A 26079-nucleotide genomic window follows, 5' to 3' on the forward strand; every position below is an offset into this window, starting at 1 on the left:
AGGCAAAAAAAACCCATGTGGCAACAGTAAGCTTCACATTGGGGAAAAAAATTCCTTCCCGACTCCACATACGGCAATCAGACTAGCTCCCTGGATCAACGCAATATTAAGGAGACTAGTGTATATACCCTGTAATATTATACTTTTCAAGAAAGGCATCCAGTCCCTTCTTAAATTTTTGTAGTGAATCACTCATTACAACATCATATGGCAGAGAGTTCCATAGTCTCACTGCTCTTACAGTAAAGAATCCGCGTCTGTGAGTATGCTTAAACCTTCTTTCCTCCAGACGTAGAGGATGCCCCCTTGTCCCCGTCACAGGTCTAAGAGTAAAAAGATCATTAGAAAGGTCTTTGTATTGTCCCCACATATATTTATACATTGTAATAAGATCACCCCTAAGCCTTCGATTCTCCAAACTAAATAACCCCAAGTGTAATAACCTGTCTTGGTATTGCAGACCCCCTAGTTCCCTAATAACCTTGGTCGCTCTTCTCTGCACCCGCTCCAGTTCAGCTATGTCTTTCTTATACACCGGAGACCAGAACTGTACACAGTATTCTAAGTGTGGTCGCACTAGTGACTTATATAGAGGTAAAATTATGTTCTCCTCATGAGCATCTATGCCTCTTTTAATGCATCCCATTATTTTATTTGCCTTTGCAGCAGCTACTTGACTCTGGCCACTAAATGTGAGTTTGTCGTCCACCCATACACCCAGGTCTTTTTCAGTGACTGTTTTGCCCAGTGTTTTACAATTAAGCACATAATTATACAACTTGTTCGTTCTACCCAAGTGCATGACCTTACATTTATCCCCATTAAAGCTCATTTGCCATTTATCAGCCCAAGCTTCTAGTTTACATAAATCCTCCTGTAATATAAAATTGTCCTCCTCTGTATTAATTACCCTGCAGAGTTTAGTGTCATCTGCAAATATTGAAATTCTACTCTCTATGCCCCCTACAAGGTCATTAATAAATATGTTAAAAAGAAGCGGGCCCAAAACTGACCCCTGTGGTACCCCACTGCTAACCGTGACCCAGTCCGAGTGTGCTCCATTAATAACCACCCTTTGTTTCCTATCCCTGAGCCAGCTCTTAACCCACCTACACATATTTTCCCCTATCCCCATTGTTCTCATTTTATGTATCAACCTTTTGTGTGGCACCGTATCAAAAGCTTTTGAAAAGTCCATGTACACCACGTCCACTGCATTCCCTTGGTCCAGTCCGGAACTTACCTCTTCATAAAAGCTTATCAGATTAGTCTGACAGGAACGGTCTCTTGTAAACCCATGTTGATATTGGGTCATAAGGTTATTCTTCTCCAGATACTCCAGTATAGTATCTCTTAGAAAACCCTCCAGGATTTTACCCACAGTTGAGGTTAAACTTACTGGCCTATAATTTCCAAGTTCAGTTTTTGTCCCCTTTTTGAATATTGGCACCACATTTGCTATACGCCAGTCCTGTGGTACAGACCCTGTTATTATGGAATCTTTAAAGATTAAAAATAGTGGTCTATCTATGACTGTGCTTAATTCCTGCAGTACTCGTGGGTGTATCCCATCCGGGCCCGGGGATTTGTCAATTTTAGTGATTTGTAGACGCCGCTGTACTTCCTGCTGGGTTAAGCAGGTGACATTTAATGGAGAATTTTTATCCCTGATCATGTTATCTGTCATGGGATTTTCTTGTGTAAATACTGTTGAAAAAAAGTCATTTAGCATATTTCCTTTTTCCTCATCCTCATCCACCATTTCACGCAGACTATTTTTAAGGGTACCAACACTATCATTTTTTAGTTTCTTACTATTTATGTAGTTAAAGAATATTTTGGGATTATTTTTACTTTCTCTGGCAATGAGTCTCTCTGTCTCAATCTTTGCTGTCTTGATTTGCTTTTTACAGAATTTATTTAATCTTCTGTATTTATTTAATGCCTCATCACTACCTACTTGCTTTAATTCTCTAAATGCTTTATTTTTATCTCTTATTGCGCCCCTTACAGCTCTATTTAGCCATAGTGGTTTCCTCCTATTTCTCGCATGTTTATTCCCATACGGTATATATTGTGCACAGGTCCTATTCAGGATGCTAATAAACGTCTCCCATTTTCTTTGTGTATTTTTATGTCTCAGGATATCATCCCAGTTAATTACACCAAGATCATCTCTCATCTATTGGAAATTTGCCTTCCTGAACTTTAGTGTCCTTGTAACCCCTCTACTACACATCTTATTAAAGGATACATGAAAACTTATTAATTTGTGATCACTATTACCCAAGTGACCCTCAACCCTTACATTTGATATGCGGTCTGGCCTGTTGGTTAATATTAGGTCTAGCAGTGCCCCCCCTCTTGTTGGGTCCTGAACCAGTTGTGAAAGGTAATTGTCTCTCATCGTTGTCAGAAACCTGTCACCTTTGCTGGAACTGCAGGTTTCGGTTCCCCAATGTATTTCAGGGTAGTTGAAGTCCCCCATAATAATGACTTCTCCTTTAGTCGCTGCTTCATCTATTTGCTTTATGAGGATATTCTCTGTAGCTTCCATTATTTTTGGAGATTTATAACAAACCCCTATCAGTAATTTATTATTTTTCCCCCCTCCCCTTATCTCTACCCACAGGGACTCTACATTTTCATTAGATTCATATATATTATCACGAAGGATGGGTTTTAAGGATGATTTTACATATAAACACACGCCTCCCCCTCGCTTATTTGTACGGTCATTTCTGAACAGACTATAGCCCTGTAAATTAACAGCCCAGTCATGGCTCTCATCCAGCCATGTCTCAGATATCCCCAACATGTCATAATTATGTTCCAACAACATTAACTCCAATTCCTCCATTTTGTTGGCGGGACTTCTGGCATTAGTATACATGCACTTTATGTATCTCTCTGTACCTCTATTCTTTCTTAAATTATTAACTGTTCTAACCCCACCCCCCATGCCACCCCCACCCCCAATGTCATTATTTGTGCCCAGGTCTCTATCTGCACTGTCTTCCCCTCCTATAAAAGGAATACCCTCCCCCCCGTCCCTAGTTTAAACACTCCTCCAACCTTCTAGCCATTTTCTCCCCCAGCACAGCTGCACCCTCCCCATTGAGGTGCAGCCCGTCCCTAGCGTAGAACCTGTAGCCAACTGAGAAGTCGGCCCAGTTCTGCAGGAACCCAAACCCCTCCTTCCTACACCAATTCCTGAGCCACTTATTAACCTCCCTAATCTCCCGTTGCCTCTCTGGCGTGGCACGTGGTACAGGAAGTATTTCCGAAAATACCACCTTGGAGGTCCTTGCTTTAAGCTGACAGCCTAATTCCCTGAAATCATCTTTAAAGGACCTTCCACCTACCTCTAACTTTGTCATTTGTGCCAATATGCACCATGACCGCTGGATCCTCTCCAGCCCCTCCCAGTAATCTGTCAACCCGATCAGCGATGTGTCGGACTCGAGCGCCAGGTAGGCAGCACACCGTTCGACGATCCCTGTCTTTGTGACAGATTGCCCTATCTGTTCCCCTAATAATTGAGTCTCCCACTACCAGAACCTGTCTGGCCTGCCCTGCTCTCCTATTTCCCCCCTTACTGGAGCAGACACTCCTCCGGCTTTCAGAGGACATGCCTTGCTGCAGCAGTGCTACTCCTGCACTAACACTCCCCTCATCTGCCAACTTAGCAAACTTATTGGGGTGTGCCAGATCAGGACTAGCCTCCCTGGTGCTCTTCCCTCTACCCCGCCTTCTAACTGTCACCCAGCTAGCTGCTTCATTGTCCTGCAGCTCCAACCTAGCATCCCCCCCCTCATCTATCCCATTGAGCGTCTGCTCAGTGAGCAGAAGACTCCTTTCCATATTGTCTATGGATCTCAGTGTTGCCAGCTGCACATTTAGATCCAGTATCTGGGCTTCCAAATGCACAACGTGCTCACATCTTGCACAGCAGTATGCACCCTCGACCGGCTGTTCAAGGATTTCATACATGCGGCAAGACGTGCACTGGATGGCATTGGCAATAGTGGAGCACATCCTAATGGGGATTGCACCAGACAATAAGATAAGCAAAAATAAATTAAAAAAAAAAAAATAATTAATATAACAGCAATTCAGTAAGACCTCCCTTGGAAACGCCCTGAATCTAAAGTCACTGAATTTCAAGTCACACACTTACCACAGTTCGCACTTACGCTCAGGTCACACTCAGCTCGTTCACACTCGCTCAGGAAGAAGATTTAAAAGAGTTTTTTTTTTTTTTTTTTTCCCCCTTTTATCAGCACACCACCTTGCTGCTCAATGCACTTCCAAAAGGAGTTGAGCCCCAACCAGCTGCCCCTTATAAACCCTTAATTACTGTATGAACTCCCACCCTTAATTAATCCCTTGTGAATATAGTTACACCTCAAGATTTAAATGCAATATAGTTAACCCTTAAAAACACAGATAGTAAAATAAGAGATTAACCCTGAAGAGAGAAAATATAGGTTAAACAAGCCCCCAAAGCCCCCCAAAAATTGAACAGGTAGAAAGCACTCAGCAACTTACAATTCAGCAACTCACACAGGTATTTGTTATAGGTTTTCCAAATACCTCTTCACTGAATTTCAAGTCACACACTTACGCTCAGGTCACACTCAGCTCGTTCACACTCGCTCAGGAAGAAGATTTAAGAGTTTTTTTTTTTTTTTTTTCCCCTTTTACCAGCACACCACCTTGCTGCTCAATGCACTTCCAAATGATGTAAGAAGAGCCATAATACAATATATGTCAGTAACTAGTCAGTGGAGGAAAGATCAGTCCCTTTTTGTAGCCCTTCAGGGTTGTAGAAAAGGGCACGGGGTAGCTAAGAGTACCATTGCCAGATGGATCAGGGAGGCCATTATGTTATCCTACTCCGCAAGTGGCGCTCCGGTTCCAGAAGGCGTCAAGGCTCACTCCACCAGAGCCGTAGCTACCTCCTGGGCAGAGAAGGCTGAGGTATCGATTGAGCAAATTTGTAAAGCCGCTACTTGGTCCTCACCTTCCACCTTTTTTAAGCACTACCGACTTGATCTGTCTTCCTCTACTGACCTAACCTTTGGTAGAAGGGTGCTGCAAGCGGTGGTCCCTCCCTAAGGTATCTTATTCTACAAAAGTCTCTCATGTGTGCCGTCATGGGAGACAGGAAAACACCAAGGTTACTTACCGGTAGCCGGTTTTTCCGGAGCCCATGACGGCACCTGTATATTCCCCCCCTTTTCACGCCTTTGGTGTGCACTATAGTTTGGGTGTTTTTTTAGTTAGATATAATGTGGTGATAGTTTTACCATGTGTACTAACCCGGGGGGCCTCTCATGCTCTGTAAACCAACTGAAGCGAGGGAGAGGTACTGCCCTTTTATCTTCAGTAGGGTTACTGTCCTGACTGGGCGGATCCCCTCTCTCATGTGTGCCGTCATGGGCTCCGGAAAAACTGGCTACCGGTAAGTAACCTTGGTGTTTTTAATTTGGCGTGCACAGTGGGTAAGGAAAGTATTCAGACCCCTTTAAATTTTTCACTGTTTTTTGAATTTACCAAATGGCTGCAGTGAAACAAATAATATAATACAAGAAGTTCTGGCCCTCAAAGGAAGCAGATGCAGAAAAAATCAAGTGTGTACACAGCGCTGTCAAAGGGGCTAGGACGCCCCTTGGTTAAGCCACGCTTGATTATGCACCTACAGGGACTTCTTTCCTTCATCCCAAGACTTTGGTCCTAATAAGGAGAATGTTGCTATTTCTCGTGGCTGTCTTTCATGGAATTTCTATGCTCATGTATACCTCCATACCTCTAATCTGAGGAAGGTCTGAGTTGTAGACCGAAACATCACATGACTTTGGGAGAATCAGTTGTACAAATAAAACATTTTTTTATGCATATACTTAACTTGAGTGCCGGAACTTCTTCTATTATATGATTTGAGGAGCGGTATCTTTTTCGGTGCACCTTGAACAAACGGAGTGACGTGTGCCCTATCTCTATGCAATGAAACAAAGTTCACTTTTTTCTCATTAACCCCTTCCTGACATCCGACGTACTATCCCATCCACGGTACCCGGGCCCGTATGACCGTGGACGGGATAATACGTCTACCGCGATCAGCGGCGCCCACGTGGTGAGCGCCGCTGATCGCGGCCGGGTGTCAGCTGATTATCACAGCTGACACCCGGCACTATGTGTCAGGGGCGGTCACGGACCGCCCCCGACACGTTAACCCCTTGCACACCGCGATCAAACATGATCGCGGTGTACCGGGAGTTAAAGGGAAGCATCGGGAGGGAGGGGGCTCCCTCCGTGCTTCCCTGAGCCCCCCACGGCAGCGCAAAGTGCAGCGCTGCTGCGGGGGGCTCCTATCCTCCAGGCCCCCGAATCCAAGATGGCGACGGGGGCCTTCGGGGACCTGAGGAAGCTGGCTTCCTCAGTGCCTGCAAAGCGCAGGCAAGAGGAAGTCTGCTTCAATGCCTGTGACAGATTGCTGATCTGTCACAGTGATCTGTGATGTGACAGATCAGCGATCTGTCACAGGACAGTGATGTCCCACCTGGGACTATGTAATAAAGTAAAAAAAAATTAAAAAAAATGTAAAAATAAATTAAAAAAAATCGCCAAATAAATTAGAAAAAAAAAAAAAATATTCCCCCAATAAATCCATTTTTTTGAAATAATAATAAAAAAAAACAATAAAAGTACACATATAAGGTATTGCCGCGTCCGTAATGACCAGCCCTATAAAACTGTCCCATTAGTTAACCCTTTAAGCGAACCCCTTAAAAAATAAAAATAAAAAACGAAGCAAAAAATAATGATTTATTATCATACCGCCAAACAAAAAGTGTAATAACGCGCGATCAAAAAGACGCATATAAATATCCATAGTACCGCTGAAAACGTCATCTTGTCCCGCAAAAAACGAGCCACAATACAGCATCATCAGCGAAAAAATAAAAAAGTTATAGCTCACAGAATAAAGCGATGCAAAAATAATTATTTTTTATATAAAATAGTTTTCATTGCATAAAACCGACCTAAATGAGGTATCGCTGTAACCGTACTGACCCGAAGAATAAAACCGCTTTATCAATTTTACCGCACGCGGAACGGTGTAAACGCACCCCCCCAAAAGAAATTCATGAAACGCTGGTTTTTGTTCATTCTGCGTCCCAAAAATAGGAATAAAAAGCGATCAAAAAATGTCACGTGCCCGAAAATGGTACCAATAAAAACGTCAACTCGTCCCGCAAAAAATAAGACCTCACATGACTCAGTGGGTCAAAATACGGAAAAATTATAGCTCTCAATATGTGGTGATGCAAAAACTATTTTACAATAAAAAGCGTCTTTTAGCGTCTGACAGCCGCCAAACATAAAAACCGCCATAAATAGTAAGTCAAACCCCCCGTTATCACCCCCTTAGTTAGGGAAAAATAATAAAACTAAAAAAAAAGTATTTATCTCCATTTTCCCGTTAGGGTAAGGCTGTGTGCACACGCTGCGGATTAGGTGCGGATTCACCCGCGCAGATTTTGTAAAATCCGCAGGTGAAACCGCAGGTCAAAAGACCTGCAGTTTTACCTGCGGATTGCTCTGCGGTTTTGTCCTGCGGTTTTTCATCTCCTCAATAGAGGAGATGGCAAACCGCAGGAGAATCCGCAGAAAGAATTGACATGTCAATTCTTTCTGCGGATTGAAAACCGCAGATAATCCGCGCGGAAAATTCCGCACCGTCTGTACTGCGGTTTTTGATTCCCATAGGGAATCATGGTACTGTACACCGCAGCAAAAACTGCTGCTGGTCCGCAGCGGCCAAAACTGCTGCGGAACCGCAGCAAAATCCGCAGTGTGTGCACACAGCCTTAGGGTTAGGGCTAGGGTTAGGGCTAGGGTTAGGGCTAGGGTTAGGGCTAGGGTTAGGGTTAGGGCTAGGGTTAGGGCTAGGGTTAGGGCTAGGGTTAGGGCTAGGGTTAGGGCTCAGATTAGGGTTAGGGGTGTGTTGGGGTTAGGGTTGGAGTTATAATTGGGAGTTTCCACTGTTTGGGCACATCAGGGGCTCTCCAAATGCAACATGGCGTCTGATCTCAATTCCAGCCAATTCTGAGTTGAAAAAGTCAAATGGTGCTCCTTCCCTTCCAAGCTCTGCCATGCGCCCAAACAGTGTTTTACCCCCACATGTAGGGTATCAGCCTACTCAGGACAAATTGCAAAACAATTTTTGGGGTCCAATTTCTCCTGTTACCCTTAGGAAAATAAAAAATTGGGGGCAAAAATATCATTTTTGTGGAAAAAAATGATTTTTTTATTTTCACGTCCGAGTGTTATAAACTTCTGTGAAACACTTGGGGGTTCAAAGTGCTCACCACACATCTAGATAAGTTCCGTGGGGGGTCTAGTGTCCAAAATGGGGTCACATGTGGGGAGTTTCAATAGTTTAGGTACATCAGGGGCTCTCCAAACGCACATGACACCCGCAGACCATTCCATCAAAGTCTGCATTCCAAAACGTCACTGCTTCCCTTCCGAGCCCAGACGTGTGTCCATACAGTAGTTTTCTCCCACATATGGGGTGTCAGCGTACTCAGGCCAAATTGGAAAACAACTTTTGGGGTCCAATTTCTCCTGTTACCCTTGGGAAAATGAAAAAAATGGGGACTAATTGATCATGTTTCTGGAAAAAATACGATTTTTTTATTTTCATGCCCTGGCATTATAAACTTCAGTGAAGCCCTTGGGGGTTCAAAGTGCTCACCTCACATCTAGATAAGTTCCTTAGTGGGTCTAGTTTTCAAAATGGGGTCATTTGTGGGGGGTTTCCACTGTTTAGGTACATTAGGGGCTCTCCAAAGGCAACATGACACCCGCAGACCATTCCATCAAAGTCTGCATTCCAAAACGTCACTACTTCCCTTCCGAGCTCCGACGTGTGCCCATACAGTAGTTTTCTCCCACATATGGGGTATCAGCATACTCAGGACAAATTGGACAACAACTTTTGGGGTCCAATTTCTCCTGGTACCCTTGGGAAAATAAAAAAATGGTGACTAAAAGATCATGTTTGTGGAAAAAATACGAATTTTTTATTTTCACGCCCGGGCATTATAAACTTCTGTGAAGCACTGGGGGGTTCAAAGTGCTCACCACACATCTAGATAAGTTCCTTGGGGGGTCTAGTTTACAAAATGGTGTCATTTGTGGGGGGTTTCCACTGTTTAGGTACATTAGGGGCTCTCCAAAGGCAACATGACACCCGCAGACCATTCCATCAAAGTCTGCATTCCAAAACGTCACTACTTCCCTTCCGAGCCCCGACGTGTGCCAATACAGTAGTTTTCTCCCACATATGGGGTATCAGCATACTCAGGACAAATTGGACAACAACTTTTAAGGTCCAATTTCTCCTGGTACCCTTGGGAAAATAAAAAAATGGTGACTAAAAGATCATGTTTGTGGAAAAAATACAAATTTTTTATTTTCACGCCCGGGCGTTATAAACTTCTGTGAAGCACTGGGGGGTTCAAAGTGCTCACCACACATCTAGATAAGTTCCTTGGGGGGTCTAGTTTCCAAAATGGTGTCATTTGTGGGGGGTTTCCACTGTTTTGGTACATCAGGGGTTTTCCAAACGCGACATGGTGTCCGATCTCAATTCCAGCCAAAAACGTCAAATGGCGCTGCTTCCCTTCCGAGCTCTGCCATTCGCCCAAATAGTGGTTTACCCCCACATGTGGGGTATCAGCGTACTCAGGACAAATTGCACAATAACTTTTAGGGTCCTGTTACCCTTGGAAAAATAAGAATTGAGGGTGAAAAGATCATTTTTGTGGAAAAAATATGATTTTTTAATTGTATGGCTTTATGTTATAAACTTCTGTGAAGCCCATGGGGGTTCAAAGTTCTCACCACACATCTAGATAAGTTCCTTAGGGGGTCTAGTTTCCAAAATGGTGTCATTTGTGGGGGGTTTCCACTGTTTTGGTACATCAGGGGTTTTCCAAACGCGACATGGTGTCCGATCTCAATTCCAGCCAAAAACGTCAAATGGCGCTGCTTCCCTTCCGAGCTCTGCCATGCGCCCAAATAGTGGTTTACCCCCACATGTGGGGTATCAGCGTACTCAGGACAAATTGCACAATAACTTTTAGGGTCCTGTTACCCTTGGAAAAATAAGAATTGAGGGTGAAAAGATCATTTTTGTGGAAAAAATATGATTTTTTAATTGTATGGCTTTATGTTATAAACTTCTGTGAAGCCCATGGGGGTTCAAAGTTCTCACCACACATCTAGATAAGTTCCTCAGGGGGTCTAGTTTCCAAAATGGTGTCATTTGTGGGGGGTTTCCACTGTTTTGGTACATCAGGGGTTTTCCAAACGCGACATGGAGTCCGATCTCAATTCCAGCCCAAAACGTCAAATGGCGCTGCTTCCCTTCCGAGCTCTGCCATGCGCCCAAATAGTGGTTTACCCCCACATGTGGGGTATCAGCGTACTCAGGACAAATTGCACAATAACTTTTAGCATCCTGTTACCCTTGGAAAAATAAGAATTGAGGGTGAAAAGATCATTTTTGTGGAAAAAATATGATTTTTTAATTGTATGGCTTTATGTTATAAACTTCTGTGAAGCCCATGGGGGTTCAAAGTTCTCACCACACATCTAGATAAGTTCCTTAGGGGGTCTAGTTTCCAAAATGGGGTCACTTGTAGGGGGTTTCCACTGTTTAGGTACATCAGGGACTCTCCAAACGTGACATGGCGTCCAATCTGAATTCCAGCCAATTTTGCATTGAAAAAGTCAAACGGCGCTCCTTCCATTCTGAGCTCTGCCATGCGCCGAAACAGTCGTTCCCCCCCACATATCAGGTATCTGCGTACTCAGGACAAATTGCACAATAACTTTTGCAGTCAAATTTCTCCTGTTACCCTTGGTAAAATAAAAAAAATTGAACCTGAATTATTTTTTTTATGAAAAAAAGTTAGATGTTCATTTTTTTTAAATATTCAAAAAAATTCCTGTGATGCACCTAAAGGGTTAATAAACTTCTTGAATGTGGTTTTGAGCACCTTAAGGGGTGAAGTTTTTAGAATGGTGTCACTTTTGGGTATTTTCTATCATATAGACCCCTCAAAGTGGCTTCAAATGTGATGTGGTCCTAAAAATAAAATGGTGTTGTAAAAATGAGAAATCGCTGGTCAACTTTTAACCCTTATAACTTCCTAACAAAAAAAAATTTTGGTTCCAAAATTGTGCTGATGTAAAGTAAACATGTGGGAAATGTTACTTATCAAGTTTTTTGTGTGCCGTATCTCTGTGATTTAAGGGCATAAAACTTCAAAGTTGGAAAATTGCGAAATTTTCAAAATTTTTGCCAAATTTCCATTTTTTTCACAAATAAACGCAAGTTATTTGAATGAAATTTTACCACTAACATGAAGTACAATATGTCACGAAAAAACAATGTCAGAATCACCGGGATCCATGGAAGCGTTCCAGAGTTATGACCTCATAAAGGTACAGTGGTCAGAATTGTAAAAATTGGCCCGGTCATGAACGTGCAAACCACCCTTGGGGGTGAAGGGGTTAATGTACACTATGCACCCCATCTTGACTGAAAAAAACAGAAATGTAGACATTTTTGCAAATTTATTTAAAAAGAAAAACTGAAATATCACATTTCAGATCATTTCATAGGCAAAATGTGTTGTACTCACTCGCACCTGTTCACCAGATATTAACTTCTTTCTTTCTTTTTTTGAAGGTATTCTCCCACTGTGATATTAATGGCATGTCAATAAGACATGGTTGGTGGATATAAAGCCCCCGTTACACACTGCGATATCGCTAGTGATATCGCTTGAGCGACACCGATTTTGTGACGCAACAGCATCATCGTTAGCAATCTCGCTAAGTGTGACACGCAGAAACGACCGGCTCCCTGCTGTGATGTTAGAGGACCATTCACAAACATTTATGTTATCAACTGCACATTCCCACATATACAGCTCAGGCAATTATTAAGAGACCACTGCATAGTTTTATAGAAATCAGCTTCTCTACATGTCTGACAGCCATTCTATTCCTGTGTCAGTTGAATTCCAACCAGAGTACACTTTATTCTACTTGTTGCGCTTCTGATTAGGTGATCACCTGAACCAATTCTTATTTAACGAAGGAAAGTATAAAAAACCCTGCTGTGGTGTTCACAATCCTCTGGCAATAGCACAAACTGGATGGCAAAACAAGTGCTAGTAATATCCCAAAAGTAACAGGAATGAAAATATAACTTTTACCCATGCCAAAGGAGTTGAAAAGAAAAGACTTGAGTAAGGAAAAGATTGGCTTAATTCTGGCTTTACTAGCAGAGGGATACACTGAGTGTCATGTTGCCTCCATCCTTAAAAGTTCTAAGATGGCAATCCATTACAACAAGGTCAAGCAGTGGACATTTGGGACAACAAAGCTACAGACCGTCCGAGGGCAAAAACGATTCTCCACTGACCAGGATGCTGTCATCTTATTCGAATGTCACTCAGCAACCACAGGATGACATCAAGTGACCTACAAAAGGAGTGGCAAATGGCAGCTGGGGTGAAGTGCACGGCATGAACAGTTTGTAACAGGCACCTAGAGGCAGGGCTCAAGTCATGTAAAGGTAGAAAAAAGCCTTTCATCAATGAGAAGCAAAAGGAGAGCCAGGCTGAAGTTTGCCAAAGACCATAAGGGTTGGACCATAGAGGACTGGAGTAAGCTAATCTTCTCTGATGAGTCTAATTTTCAGCTTTGCCCAACACCTGGTCATCTAATGGTTAGACGAAGACCTGGAGAGGCGTACAAGCCACAGTGTCTTGCACCCACTGTGAAATTTGGTGGAGGATCGGTGATGATCTGGGGATGCTTCAGCAAGGCTGGAATTGGGCAGGTTAATCTTTGCAAAGGACGTATGAATCAAGCTGCATAAATGGTTATCCTGGAAAAACAGTTGATTCCTTCTGCTCAGGCAATGTTCCCCAACTCTGAGGACTGTTTTTTCCAGCAAGACAATGCGCCATGCCACACAGCTAGGTCAATCAATGTGTGGATTAAGGACCGCCACATGAAATCCCTGTCATGGCCAACCCAATCTCCAGACCTGAGCTACATTGAAAACCTCTGGAATGTAATCAAGAAGAAGATGGATAGTCACAAGACATCAAACAAAAAAGAACTGCTTAAATTTTTGTACCAGGAGTGGAATAAGGTCACCCAAAAGCAGTGTGAAAGACTGGTGGAAAGCATGCCAAGACGCATGAAAGCTGTCACTAAAAATCATGGTTAGTCCACAAAATATTAATTCTGAACTCTTCCTGAGTTAAAACATTAGGATTGTTATTTCTAAATGATTATGAACTTGTTTTCTTAGCATTATTTGAGGTCTGCAAGCACTGCATTTGTTTGTTATTTTGGCCATTTCTCATTTGCTGAAAATAAATACAAAATTTAGTGCTTGGAAATTCGAAGACATGTTAGTAGTTTATACAATAAAAGAGCAATTTACATTTTACTCAAAAATATACCTATAGCGAGAAAAATCAGACAAACTGAAAATTTTGCAGTGGTCTCTTCATTTTTGCAAGAGCTGTAGCTGCAGCTGTAAATCATAAAGTTTTGTCTTTTCTTCACTTCATTATGGAGATATAGGATGTTGACATTATGAATGTGGCAGATATGGAAACAGCCAAGCATAAGCATGTTAAATAACAGTAGTCCACGTCCCAAGAGAATTCATGCTTTCTCATGGGCTGGCATGACCATGACCACAGTCTGACAATTTCTCATTGTTGTCAGACAGCCATTTGTCTTAAATCAGGCATTAGCATGTTGACGCCTCTGGCGGTAGTGTCACTCCTGCATGGAAGAGGGCAATGACATCTTTGATTTCATAGTATCCAACCTACTTCATGTCTTAATCTGTTCCACACCCTTTTCCAAAAAAATTGACATATGTTTTCTTGCTTTAACTTTACATTTTTTGTGGTTCACCATAGGTGGAAGTTCTGATTGCTACCAGCAGTGTTACTTCACCAGTATTATTTACTACATCCGCATATTTGTCTGTCAATATTGTGAGAACAATTGATTTTTTTAAATCCTACCCACCTGCTGCTAAGGTAAGTCTGCTATTTTTTTTATATTTAACAGCCTTCACAACATTGAACCTTGAACACCAAAAATGAAAAGTCATGGAAATATTAAATATCAAAATGTCTGTTATTTCAGTGTTAAGTATGTGCACTACGTTTAGAAGTACGCATGCTTAGATGCCTTGTCAGGGTACCATTGATAGCATTAGGAATGTTCTACCATGCTGAATGCACATATACACTGAAATCATCAAAATCCACAATTGGCAGCTCCATTTTTAATTTCCATTCAATGACATCCCACATGTGCTCTATGGGAGACAAGTCCAGTGACTCTGTATGCCATGGTAGCAGGTTTAAGCCACACAGGTTGCTCACAGTAGCACAAGCAACAAGGATTCTGTCGTTGTCGTGTTGAAAAACAGCTTCTTGGATAAATGGATGTACCACTGATTCCATGATTAGTCCATTTTGTATTTAAAGCGAAATTGGACATCACATGCCAAGCCTAAAGCATCAAACAATGTCTACACATTGATCAGAAGGTGCTTACATTGCGTTATGAGCCAGATATCCAGCTACAGGTGTTTTATTGGCTTCACGCCACCACTCCCAAATGCTACCATGATTCAAAACAGGAAGGCAATGGAGTCTTCATTCAAGGTACTATAGCAGCTCAGTGTTATATTGATTTAGTTGTGGAACCAGTGGTACAGCCATTTATCCAATGTGTGTTAGGAATTGTCTTTCAACATGACAAAGCCTTTTGTTGTGAGAAGCCTACTTGCCTTAAACGTACTACCATAGCCTGCAATATCTCCGGACTTGTCTGCCATTGAGCATTTCTGGGACATAATTGGCAATTGTAAAGGTAGCTGCCAGCAGTGGATCTTGATGATTTTTGTGCTCAAATGTATTCAGTGATCGCAGCCAATGCCTGTAATTTTGTGTGTGTGTGTGTGTGGAGTCTCCCTGTGTGGAGCGCCTACTCGATACTAAATAAATTGAGACGTTTTCAAAATATTTTTATTCTTCTTCCTTTGCATATCATTTTCCTTTTTGTGAGATTATCTATACATTTTTTTACATGCTTTGTACTAGCTTGTCATAAAATAAGTTTTTATATGTTGACATAGCTGTATTTTCTTGGTAATTTTTTTTATATTTGAATGAGTGACTAGTTGATGTTATTTCTTCTAGCATTTTCATGAAGTTTTGCTCTTACTCCTGATGCTGATCCTGTTGATACAGGCAGTGCTTACAAATGTCACTGTCATTCAATGTGTACATTACAAATCACAGATGAGATTGCGGGATTCATTGTGGAACGTGTCACACTTGGACAAGTCTGATTACAGGAGTAATAAAGTAAGTATCAGGTACACTGAAGAAATACTTGCATTGTGCCATTCAAGTCCCTCAGTAAAAATAATATGTATAATGAACATGGCATTCTGTGATGAAGAGTAACATACTTAGGGAATGTGATGATTTCATTAATAACATAAGCATTCAAAAAACAGACTGGAATATCTAATATTGCCCAAAGCAAATAGACAAGTACCGTTTTATTTCCTACTGATGGCAGGTATGAGATTGGTCTCATAATGGGTTCTGCAAATTGAAACATTTGGATCAATTAAGATACATAATCTTGGGGTATCTCACAGCATTAGGAAATCATTTGTCAGAGATTGTTATAGGTTGGAATTATGCTTGCTGTTTTTAATGCAATTTTTGGAGCCAAAGCCAGGAATGGAAAGGTAGGCCACGTTCACACTGCAGCATTTGGTCAGTATTTCACATCTGTATTTGTTCATCTCCTAATTTTGGCTTTCAATCAGAGGAAAAGTATAAAAGAAACATGTGCACCTAATCTACATTTCTGAACCACTCTTGGTTTTGGCTTACAAATACTGATGTGAAATACTGTCCAAAACGCTGCCGTGTGAGCGTAGTTTTAGGCCACGTGCACACGTTGAGTATTTGGTGCGTTTTGCTTCAGTATTTGTAAAGCAAAACCAGGAGTGGCTAAAAAATGCAGAAGTTAAGGCCATGTTTCTATTAAACTTTTCCTCTGATTGTTCCAGCCCTGATTTTGGCTTACAAATACTGAGGGGAAAAAACTCACCAAATACTCAATCTGTGCACATGGCCATTGGGGAGTTTTTGGTGATTTTTTGTTTAGTCCCAAATTTTTCATTTTCAAAGTGATAAAGTAGAAAATGGACCACTCAGCTTGTTGTGCAATTTCTTTTGAATAGGCCCATATGTGGTTGGAATTTACAGTTGGGTACAAGGGACGAATTGCTATTTAACTTTTCAAAAGTATGTTTGACCGGAATAGACTTTGGATGCCAAGTCTCATTTGAACAGCCACAAAGTGCCAAAATGGCAGAAAACCCCCACAAGTGACCCCATTTTGGAAACTATACCCATCAAGGAATTTATCTAGCAGTGTGGTGAACATTGTGAGGCCACAGGTGCTTCACAGAATTTGACAATATTAGAACAGAAAAAAAAATATAATTTTCCTCAAAAATTTTGCTTTAGTTCCAATTTTTTCTTTTTCACAAGGGTCACAGGAAAAAATGGATCACCCATTTTGTTTTGCAATTTCTCTGGAGTACACTGATGCCCCGTATATGGGGGAAAACTATTGTTTAGGCACATGACAGGGCTAAAAAAATTATTTCCATTTGACTTTTTGAGGGCAGATTTGGCAGTAATAGACTGCGGACACCATGTTGCATTTGAAGAGCCGTTGAAGTGACAAAACAGCAGAAACCTACAACAACTGACCCCATTTTGGAAGTTAGACCTCGTGAGGAATTTTTCTAGGCATGTATTATGCATTTGAAACCCACAGCTGATACTCTATTCTGTGAAACATTGGGCTGTGAAAATGAAAAATTATTATTTTTTCCAGTGATAATGCAGCTTTATTCTTCGGGTCAGTATGATTACAGTGATAACATATTTCTATCATTTTTGATGTTTTGCTGCTTTTACACAACAAAAACAATTTTATACAAAGAAAAATATTTTTTTGCATGGCCTTATTCTGTTCCGGCAGCACCGATATCAAATACTTTTTCATTTTATTTTGGTTTCGTTTGACTATGCATATATAATACGTGTAATATCCCAATTTTTTTTTCTTTTATTTTGTGGATTTTTAAAAAATATTTATTTATTTTACTCATTTATATAGCGCCATTAATTCCACTGCACTTTACAGACATTATTGGCACTGTTCCCGATGGGGCTCACAATCTAAATGTTTATACTCCTATTTTTTTATTTTATTTTTTTTAAAGTCCCTCTATAGAACTTCAACTTTTACTTCTCTGATCACTTGTCTAATGCATTGCAATACACATGTACTATAATGATGAGCAAGGATGCTCAAATAAGATGTTATCTGAGCCCGCACATGTCCTAATCAAGTTTTTTCAGCGTGCTCGGATGCAAGGATTGCCTGTTTGTTAGGCAATTCCTGCATGTGTTGTGGTTGTCGAACAGATGCGAAACATGCAGCACTCTAGCATTCTCGGTAAGGCTGGTTTCACATTTGCGGATGGAGGAGCTGCGGATTTCCTCCGTGAAGCTCCGCCCACTGCCACATCTCCTCCGGTCAGCTACGCCTACGTCCGCATACTCCTGCATGCGGCCTGCGTACCGTGTCTTTAGCATTGGGTACGCAGGTCATGCGGATGTATGCGGATGCCTCCGCATGCATCGTTCTGACAATGCGGCGACCAGCGTCGAACGCAACATGTTGGAATTTGATGCGGTCGCCGCATTGTCAAAATGATGCATGCGGAGGAATCCGCACGACTGCTAAAGATAGGGTACGCAGGCCACATGCAGAAGTATGTGGACGTAGGTGGAGCTGACCGGAGGAGGTGCGGTAGTGGGCGAAGCTTCACGGAGGAAATCCACAGCCCTCCGCAGCTCGGCCATCCGCAAATGTGAAACTAGCCTAACACTTTATCAGAGCACGCTCGTTCATCACTAATGCACTTCAATGCAGTACATGAGCATTTGGGTTATATCTCTTTTGTGCTCCTTTATTTCATGATGTAGATACAGTACATGTAAATGAGAGATAAACTTTATATTTTATTTTACACTTGTAGGTTTCCAGCAATTCCTTGAGAGACTTTGACAAAGAAAAGGCATGGAAAGCTGTTATGGTACAGATGACCCAGTAGCCTTGTTTGTGCTCATAATTTTTTTTCTATATGACATAGTTTAATGATTTGTTTCCTTTACCGTAATCACCTTCAAATAATGATGCTGTAGGAAGCAGTCAAAGATATTTTATGCAGTACATAAGATTACTGTATTATTATATTTATTTTGTATTTTCTGTCCAGGTTTAAAATTATCTGAAAGAAATGACGTAATAAATCTAGTGAGTTTTCTCCTTATTTGTATTTCTTGTGAATATAATACATTACAAAATGTAAGGTCACCTGTTGAAAAATGTATATTTTTTTTATAACGCAGAACCAGTAAGCTTTCAGCGTAATGAAATTTAACATTTTAAGGTGCCCCTGCAATGATCCCCATATATGCCAGTATGCAATGGAACCTACATCTATCTTGAAAAATGGGTTTTGACATCCATCGCTCTCACTGGAGAAAAGGTCGAATTCCAATTTATTAGAATTCCAACCTCCTCCCACAGATATCTGAGTGCATTAGGGACCAGTTCTCAAAATATTCAGGTCTCATTTGGTGGGATAAAGACATGCCATAGATGCATAAGATGGAATACCCCTTTATTTAAACTTTTTTGAAACACTCATTTTCATATACTGTAATTTATTCTTCAAAATACTTAGATTTTTTATTTATTAAAAGGTAGTCTAAATTTTAGAATCAATGAACTTAACTCAGGCTTCACATTAAAGGGGTTATCCAGGATTTCTTTTATTTTGTGTATAGGTCTAAGAACTAACAGTTAGTTAGTTGCTACTTGTCTGTTCTACGTAGGGACACTCTCCGCTGGCTCAACCGGAGATTGCCTTGCCTCACTTCACCTCTTTAATAGAGCAGTTCTTCAACTTCCAGTTTGCTTTGTTGACAAGGCCTCTGTTAGGAGTGGCGGAAGGCACTAAAAAAAATAAATTATTAAAGTGCCTTCGCCACTCGGGATCCACCGTGCGGCAGGTGATATGACCGCTGCTAGAGAGGCAGAGCACTGTAGTGCTAATGTGCACGGGGTTAACTGCACCCAGAGTGCACTGAAGCAGACTCTGTTAAGGACACAGAGCTGCAAACTTAAAGCACAAATACCGCTGAGTCTGTATAGCGTCACCGACTTCAGCGATGTGGACACGGTATTAAAGGTCACAGAAATAGCCTTAAACCCCAGGACTATCCCCTCTAGACCTACCGTAAAAAATGAGGTACGAGGTGTCGCAACTGCGAACACCCAGGAGGCTGCAAAGACGCTGGCGCAATGCAGGACGCTTAGCTGCTGCAAAAGGTATGGCTGGTGCGCGCTGGCGCTAGCGCTGCTACTGGAGGCTGCCCAATCACTCACACAATCGTAATATCAGAGGGAAGGGGTTTCATAATAAGTCATCCACCAGTCCAAGCATCCAATACCAAACATACAACAGCAGTATGAAAATACTAGCGCATGGCATAGCGGCCATGCGCACTTTTTATAGCGTACGGGACCTGCCAGAAATCTCCAGAGCCCTGAGCTGAGCCAATGGAATCAGGAGCAGGACCTGAGCACCTGACTCCTGAACTCCAATGGGAGCTCGTCCCGTGGGCATGCTCAGAAGTTGGAAAAAAGGACTTAGCCTCTGGAGACAAATGTGAGAATCTGGATTCCCGCGTAGGCAGCATAGAACCCAGATTCCTAACAGCCTCACTGCATTTGGGCAGCGCGGAGCAAGCTGTCAATCACCATGACATCGGCAGAGACTCATATCAGAGCAGAGGAGAAGACGCTGCTTGTCGATGTGACGTCAGTGGAAGCTGCTGAATTGCTGACAAGAGAGTTCCCTTAACTGCTCTGAGTAAACAGAGATTGTCGCCGGGCAGAAAAGGCAGGTAGTGAGCTGCTACGTGCCTCCTGTTAGTTCTTAAGCCCCCGTTACACATAGCGATATCGCTGTAACATCACCGATTTTGTGACGTTATAGCGATATTGCTAGCGGTATCGCTATGTCTGATACTTACCTCCGACCAGCTCCCCCGCTGTCAGTCGCTGATCGCACAAGAACGTCCTGGATCATTTCTCGTCGGGCGCTTCCTGCTGGGCTTCCTGTGGCACAGACGAGCGACGCGTGGAGGCGGGCGAAGGACGTCTGGATCGCCGCGTCTGACAGGTAAGTAGCGACCCCCGACCGCTGCGATGACGCTAGTGAGATCTGCCTGTGTGACCGCTCACTAGCGACCACTTAGCGATGCACCAGCGATCCATATCGTTGTCGGGATCGCTGGTGCATCGCTAAGTGTAACGGTACTCTTAGTTCCATGTACAAAAATAATAAAAGTCCCAAATACCCCATTTAAAGGGAATCTGTCACCTCAATTTGGCGCGGTATGTAAATGTGTAAATGAGTTGTGTCCGGTCCGATGGGCAGTGTTAAGGCACCTTCCCTCCACCCCTCCTTGGCTGCTGTAAGCAATCTTTCTGGGAATTTCCGTAGTTGTCATCCAGATTACACGCATGCTAATTGCAATATCCAATTGCGAGTGCGCAGTATGCTTTGCCCAACTGCGAGTAAATCCAAAAAGCATTAGTGCTTATGCGCTGGTGAACTATGTCCCAGAAGTATTTCACTGCCATTTCTGTGTTCCGGGACATAGCTCACCGGTGCCTTCGCACTAATGATTTTCAGCTTTGCCCGCATTTGGGCAAAGCATACTGTGCTTGCGCGATTGGATATTGCAATGTGCACGCGCATAATCTGAACGACAACTACAGAAATTCCCAGAAAGATTGCGTACAGCAGCCAAGGAGGGGGTGGAGAGAAGGAGCCAAAATACCGCCCATCGGACCGGACACAACTCATTTACATACAGCGCCAAATTGAGGCGACAGATTCCATTTAAGTAGTAAAACCTGTGTTTCCCAGTTTTCCTATAAAGACTGTGTTCTAAAAAGAGCTTGTAAGCACTGCACTTTTTCAGTCACTCTACTCAACTACATTGGTGATCGATAGCCAAGGCAATAAGCTTAAACAATAAAATTGTAAAGGGACATGATTGTAAATACAATTAAAATGACAAAATGGCTTATTTTTACAAGCATTTTACTTTTTTAACCGTTATTGTTGAGACAACCCCTTATAAATGGAATATTGATTTAGAATTGATTTTTTGCTATTGTTGATGGTTTTACTTTTAATTAGCTTTCATTTTTATTTTATTTGCTCACTTGTAACAATTTGTTTTTAGTATCTGTGGTATTTTTTGCTTAAGTTTGCTAATTTTTAGTACATATTTTCAACTGATTGGGTTGACTTGTTTTTTTTAATTTATTGTTTTATGTAATTTAATATGTATTTTTTTTATTTAAATGCCCATCCTCTTGATCTCCCCTCTAGTAGCTAAAGCAGAGTTACTTGTCTAAAGAAGAGCCTCAGAACATCAACTTTGCCTAATAAAGAAATCCATGATGTCCACTGTTTTTAAGTGCTTTGAGCATAAATGTCATGGCTACCACTAATGGATCTAGATAAAGGGCCTGTCAGCTGTTAGCCCTGAAGAAGTCCACATATCATTGAGGAGACCACAATCTGAAATTGTTAGAAATTAGCCTTCATTCTAACACTCCGTATTGCTAATTATTTCTTTTTTTTTCTTTTCCATTTTAGTATATTTGTGAAGAATAAATGAAATTAACAATTTTTTTTTGCTTATGTTCAAGTGATGTTATCATGGGGCATGCGCACGGCTCCATCATGGGGCATGCACGCGACTATCATGTTTTGTGCACAGCTGTCATTCAGCTGCTATGGAGGTACATGAGACCTTTGCAGTACATCTATAAGTTATTTTTGTGTTTGTGTTTTGTGTCCATTTCACAGGGGGAAATCTGATCATGCTGAATTGAACTGCATTTGTAATTCTCATATAATAGACTATATCCAAACACACAGACCTAGGTCTCATTCAGACGTCTACGTTGCACGTATATGTTCTGTCCATTTTCCCACGGATATAACACGTACCCATTATAATTTATGGTGCGATTCACGTGTCCGTGTTTTTCACAAACTGCGTGTCCGTTCAAAACACATGGAGACATGTCCGTTTTTTCCCATTGTTGTGAATGAAAAAGGATGGTACGTCTATGGGTCCATGAAAAACATGTCCAGCACACCTCTGACATCCATGTGCTGTCCACGCTTAACAATGAAAATAGGAGAAACTTTGCAATTTATTTCTTTATCCATCAGTGATGTACACGGATGTGACACTGATGATAAAAACAGACACATGGAAGACACACTGGTAAAAACGGACACGCTGATGGTAAAAATGGACACATGGATGACACAGTGATGGTAAAAATGGACACACTGATGTTTCACTGGTAAAAACGGACACAATGAAGTCACACTGATGGTAAAAATGGACACATTGATGATAAAAAAAAACTGACACTGATGACACAGTGATGGTGAAAACGAACACTCCGATGATACCAGTACCATTTTTTCACATATGTATTTAAACGCTGACGTATGAATGAGGCCTTATGGAGCCTTTCAGGTTCTGTGCATGTGTTCTAAAACAGACCTGTCATAAATTTTTTATGATGGTCTTTATGGAATTGTGTTATCAGAAGATTATCCATTGTTTGTTTAAATTTGTCTTTTGTTAAATGTATTTTATATTACTTTATTTAAAGAAAAATCTTGAAACCTTCACAGAAACCACCAAGCCTATATTAGACTCCTACTTCCTACTCTTCAAATGTACATTAGCAGCGATAGAATGAGTCAGACATATTTGTTTGTATAAAGGTATACATTAGACTTGCTATAACATGTGATAACACCTGCGCTTACACTGAAAGTTGGCTGGATATAACGTGGCCACCACTAGAGTGGCCGAAGTAGCACCTGTGAAGAAGGGATACTGAAGCACCTTAGCACCGAGCACTTTAGAAACGCATCGGAAATCTGACCCTTTCGAGCGCCTGTCCCTTGGTGACGTCACCCAGAGCTAACCCTGCCCCTCTTGTGCCCAATGCTGTCTCAAAGCGGCGTCTCCCGGCCGAAGCACGCCGCCTCTCATCCATCCAGCTGCACGGCAGAGACGAAGGTCTCTCCTAACCCAGGGAGGAAGCTCCCTCTGTGGTTCATTTCTCCTTCAACTCCAGCTGCACCATGCAGCTACTTGACAGCGAGCATTCAGCGGAAGGACACCCTGATTCATCCAGTGCTTCCTCCCGGCACTCTCCTGCATCCGTCAGACTCCAGTAAGTTTTGTGCCTGCTCCCTTGACCCTGTACAGCCGTGACTGTCTTATTGCATATGCTTAACCAATACCCTCAGGTGCTACTTTGGCCACTGTAGTGGTGGCCGTGTTAGATTCAGCCAATCTTTATTGTAAGCACAGTTTTTGTGCCTGCTCCTTTGGGCCTTATACAGCTGCAATTGGTTTAGTGTATATTTTTTCCTCACTGTAGTCAGGACCAGCAAAGAACCTGATTTTACACCAGCAGCTCTTATTTGTCACTCTCTTTTCCTTTATAGGAGCGCCAGTCTATTATACAATATATACATTAGACTTGTTTTAACCCCTTAATGACCGTCAATACGTCTTTTAACTGACCTGAGATATAAGAGAATAGCATCCCCATACAGGTGACAATCCAGCAGCTGTCGGCTGTCCACTATAGCTGACATCTTGCTGTGTCAGCCACGATTAGTGTTGTCACCATCCATATCTGTTTAACCCCTTAGATGCTGTTGTCAATAGTGACTACATCATATAAATGTTTAAAACAGTGTGGTTTCTCCCTCTTTCTCCCCATCGGCATCCTGAGATCATGATTGTGTGGTCCTGATGTTTGATGTGGCAATTCATGAGCAAATAGCGGCCTTAGAGTCTGCCAGCTATAGCGACCTCTTCAGAAGTCAGTGACGTTTAGATGGTAAAAATGAACTTTTTCATTCCTATCATGCCAATTTGTCTTAATTCCTGAAAAGCACCTGAAGGGTTAATAAACTACCTGACAGCAGTTTTCAGTATGTCAGGGAGTGCGGTTTTTAAAATAGTATCACTTTTGGGGGTGTTTCCAATACATAGGACCCCTAAAGTCACTTCCAACCAGGATAGGTCCCTAAAAAAATAATTTTTTAAATTTCTTTGAAAAAGTAATAAAATTGCTGCTACATTTTTAAACCTCCTAAAATGGTAACAAAATAAAATAGCATTTTACAAATGGTGCTGATGTAAAGCAGACATGTGGGAAATATTATTTATTAATGTTTTGCTATGGTATGACCATTTGGATTAAAGGGATAATCATTCAAAGTTTGAAAATTGCTATTTTTTTACATTTTTGTCAAATTTCTGATATTCATTCTAAATAAACATAAAACATATCGACCTAAATTTACCACTATTATAAAGTATAATGTGTCACGAAAAAACAATCTCAAAATCACTGGAATTTGTCAAAGTGTTCCAGAGTTATTATCACATAAAGTGACACTGGACAGATTTTTAAAATTTGGCTCCGTCACTAAGGGGTTAATATGTGCAAAGGTCATTGTTTATCAGTGGGAGCAGGTGGGCTGTAACCATAACCTATTGTGATTCCTGGATCTTGTGTTATTTACTATATATAAAGTGTTGTTACCTGTTGTTGTTGTTGTGTCAGTGATAATGAGTCTGTTGAAAAGTCATCAGTACAGATCAGAAAGTGACCAGTGTGAAAATTACAAAATTTCACGTGTTTTATTTAGATATTGATAAACAAAGCTGATTAACACTACCATAATATAATACATTTAACATGAAAACCTGATTTAAACAATTGGTCATTTCCTATTGAGACATTCCCTTTAACCCCTTCCTGACATCAGACGTACTATCCCGTCCATGGGACCTGGGCCCCTATGCCCATGGACGGGATAGTATGTCTACCGCGATCAGCGGCGCCCACGTGGTGAGCGCCACTAATCGCGGCCGGGTGTCAGCTGATTATCACAGCTGACACCCGGCACAATGTGTCAGGGGCGGTCACGGACCTCCCCCGACACGTTAACCCCTTGCACACCGCGATCAAACATGATCGCGGTGTACCGGGGGTTAAAGGGAAGCATCGGCAGGGAGGGGGCTCCCTCTGTACTTCCCTGAGCCCCCCACGGCAGCGCAATGTGCAGCGCTGCTGCGGGGGGCTCCTTTCCTGCAGGCCCCCGAATCCAAGATGGCGACGGGGGCCTTCGGGGGCCTGCAGGAAGCTGGCTTTCTCAGTGCCTGCAAAGCGCAGGCATGAGGAAGCCTTCTGCACTGCCTGTGACAGATTGCTGATCTGTCACAGTGATCTGTGATGTGACAGATCAGCGATCTGTCACAGGACAGTGATGTCCCACCTGGGACTATTTAATAAAGTTAAAAAAAAATAAAAAAAAGTGTTAAAATAAATTAAAAAAAAATCGCCAAATAAATTAGAAAAAAAAAAAAATATTCCACCAAATAAATCCATTTTTTGGAAATAAAAAAACCAAAACAATAAAAGTTCACATATTAGGTATCGCCGTGTCTGTAACGACCCGCCCTATAAAACTGTCCCATTAGTTAACCCCTTTAGCGAACCCCTTAAAAAATAAAAATAAAAAACGAGGCAAAAAATAATGATTTATTATCATACCGCCAAACAAAAAGTGTAATAACGTGCGATCAAAAAGACGCATATAAATATCCATGGTACCGCTGAAAACGTCATCTT

General features: G+C 41.8%; 1 protein-coding gene across 6 annotated transcripts in view; it reads left to right on the forward strand.

Annotated features, from left to right (window-relative positions):
• Nucleotides 1–22220, forward strand: part of MLC1 (modulator of VRAC current 1) — a 130471-nt gene extending 108251 nt beyond the window's left edge. For 5 of the 6 annotated variants that reach the window (XM_073573466.1, XM_073573465.1, XM_073573464.1 and 2 more), the window contains 3 exons: nt 14040–14162; nt 15336–15503; nt 18278–18571. In XM_073573466.1, the coding sequence (XP_073429567.1) occupies nt 14040–14162; nt 15336–15503; nt 18278–18352 (366 nt within the window). In that variant the 3' untranslated portion in view covers nt 18353–18571. Of the gene's footprint in view, nt 1–14039; nt 14163–15335; nt 15504–18277; nt 18572–21718 lie in introns of those variants that run through there. The other variant, XM_073573469.1, reaches the window with a different exon arrangement.
• Nucleotides 22221–26079: the final 3859 nt, after the last annotated feature.

Source organism: Dendrobates tinctorius, unplaced genomic scaffold, assembly GCF_039654945.1.
Source record: "Dendrobates tinctorius isolate UK_male_01 unplaced genomic scaffold, ASM3965494v1 ptg000035l, whole genome shotgun sequence".
Lineage (NCBI taxonomy): Eukaryota > Metazoa > Chordata > Amphibia > Anura > Dendrobatidae > Dendrobates > Dendrobates tinctorius.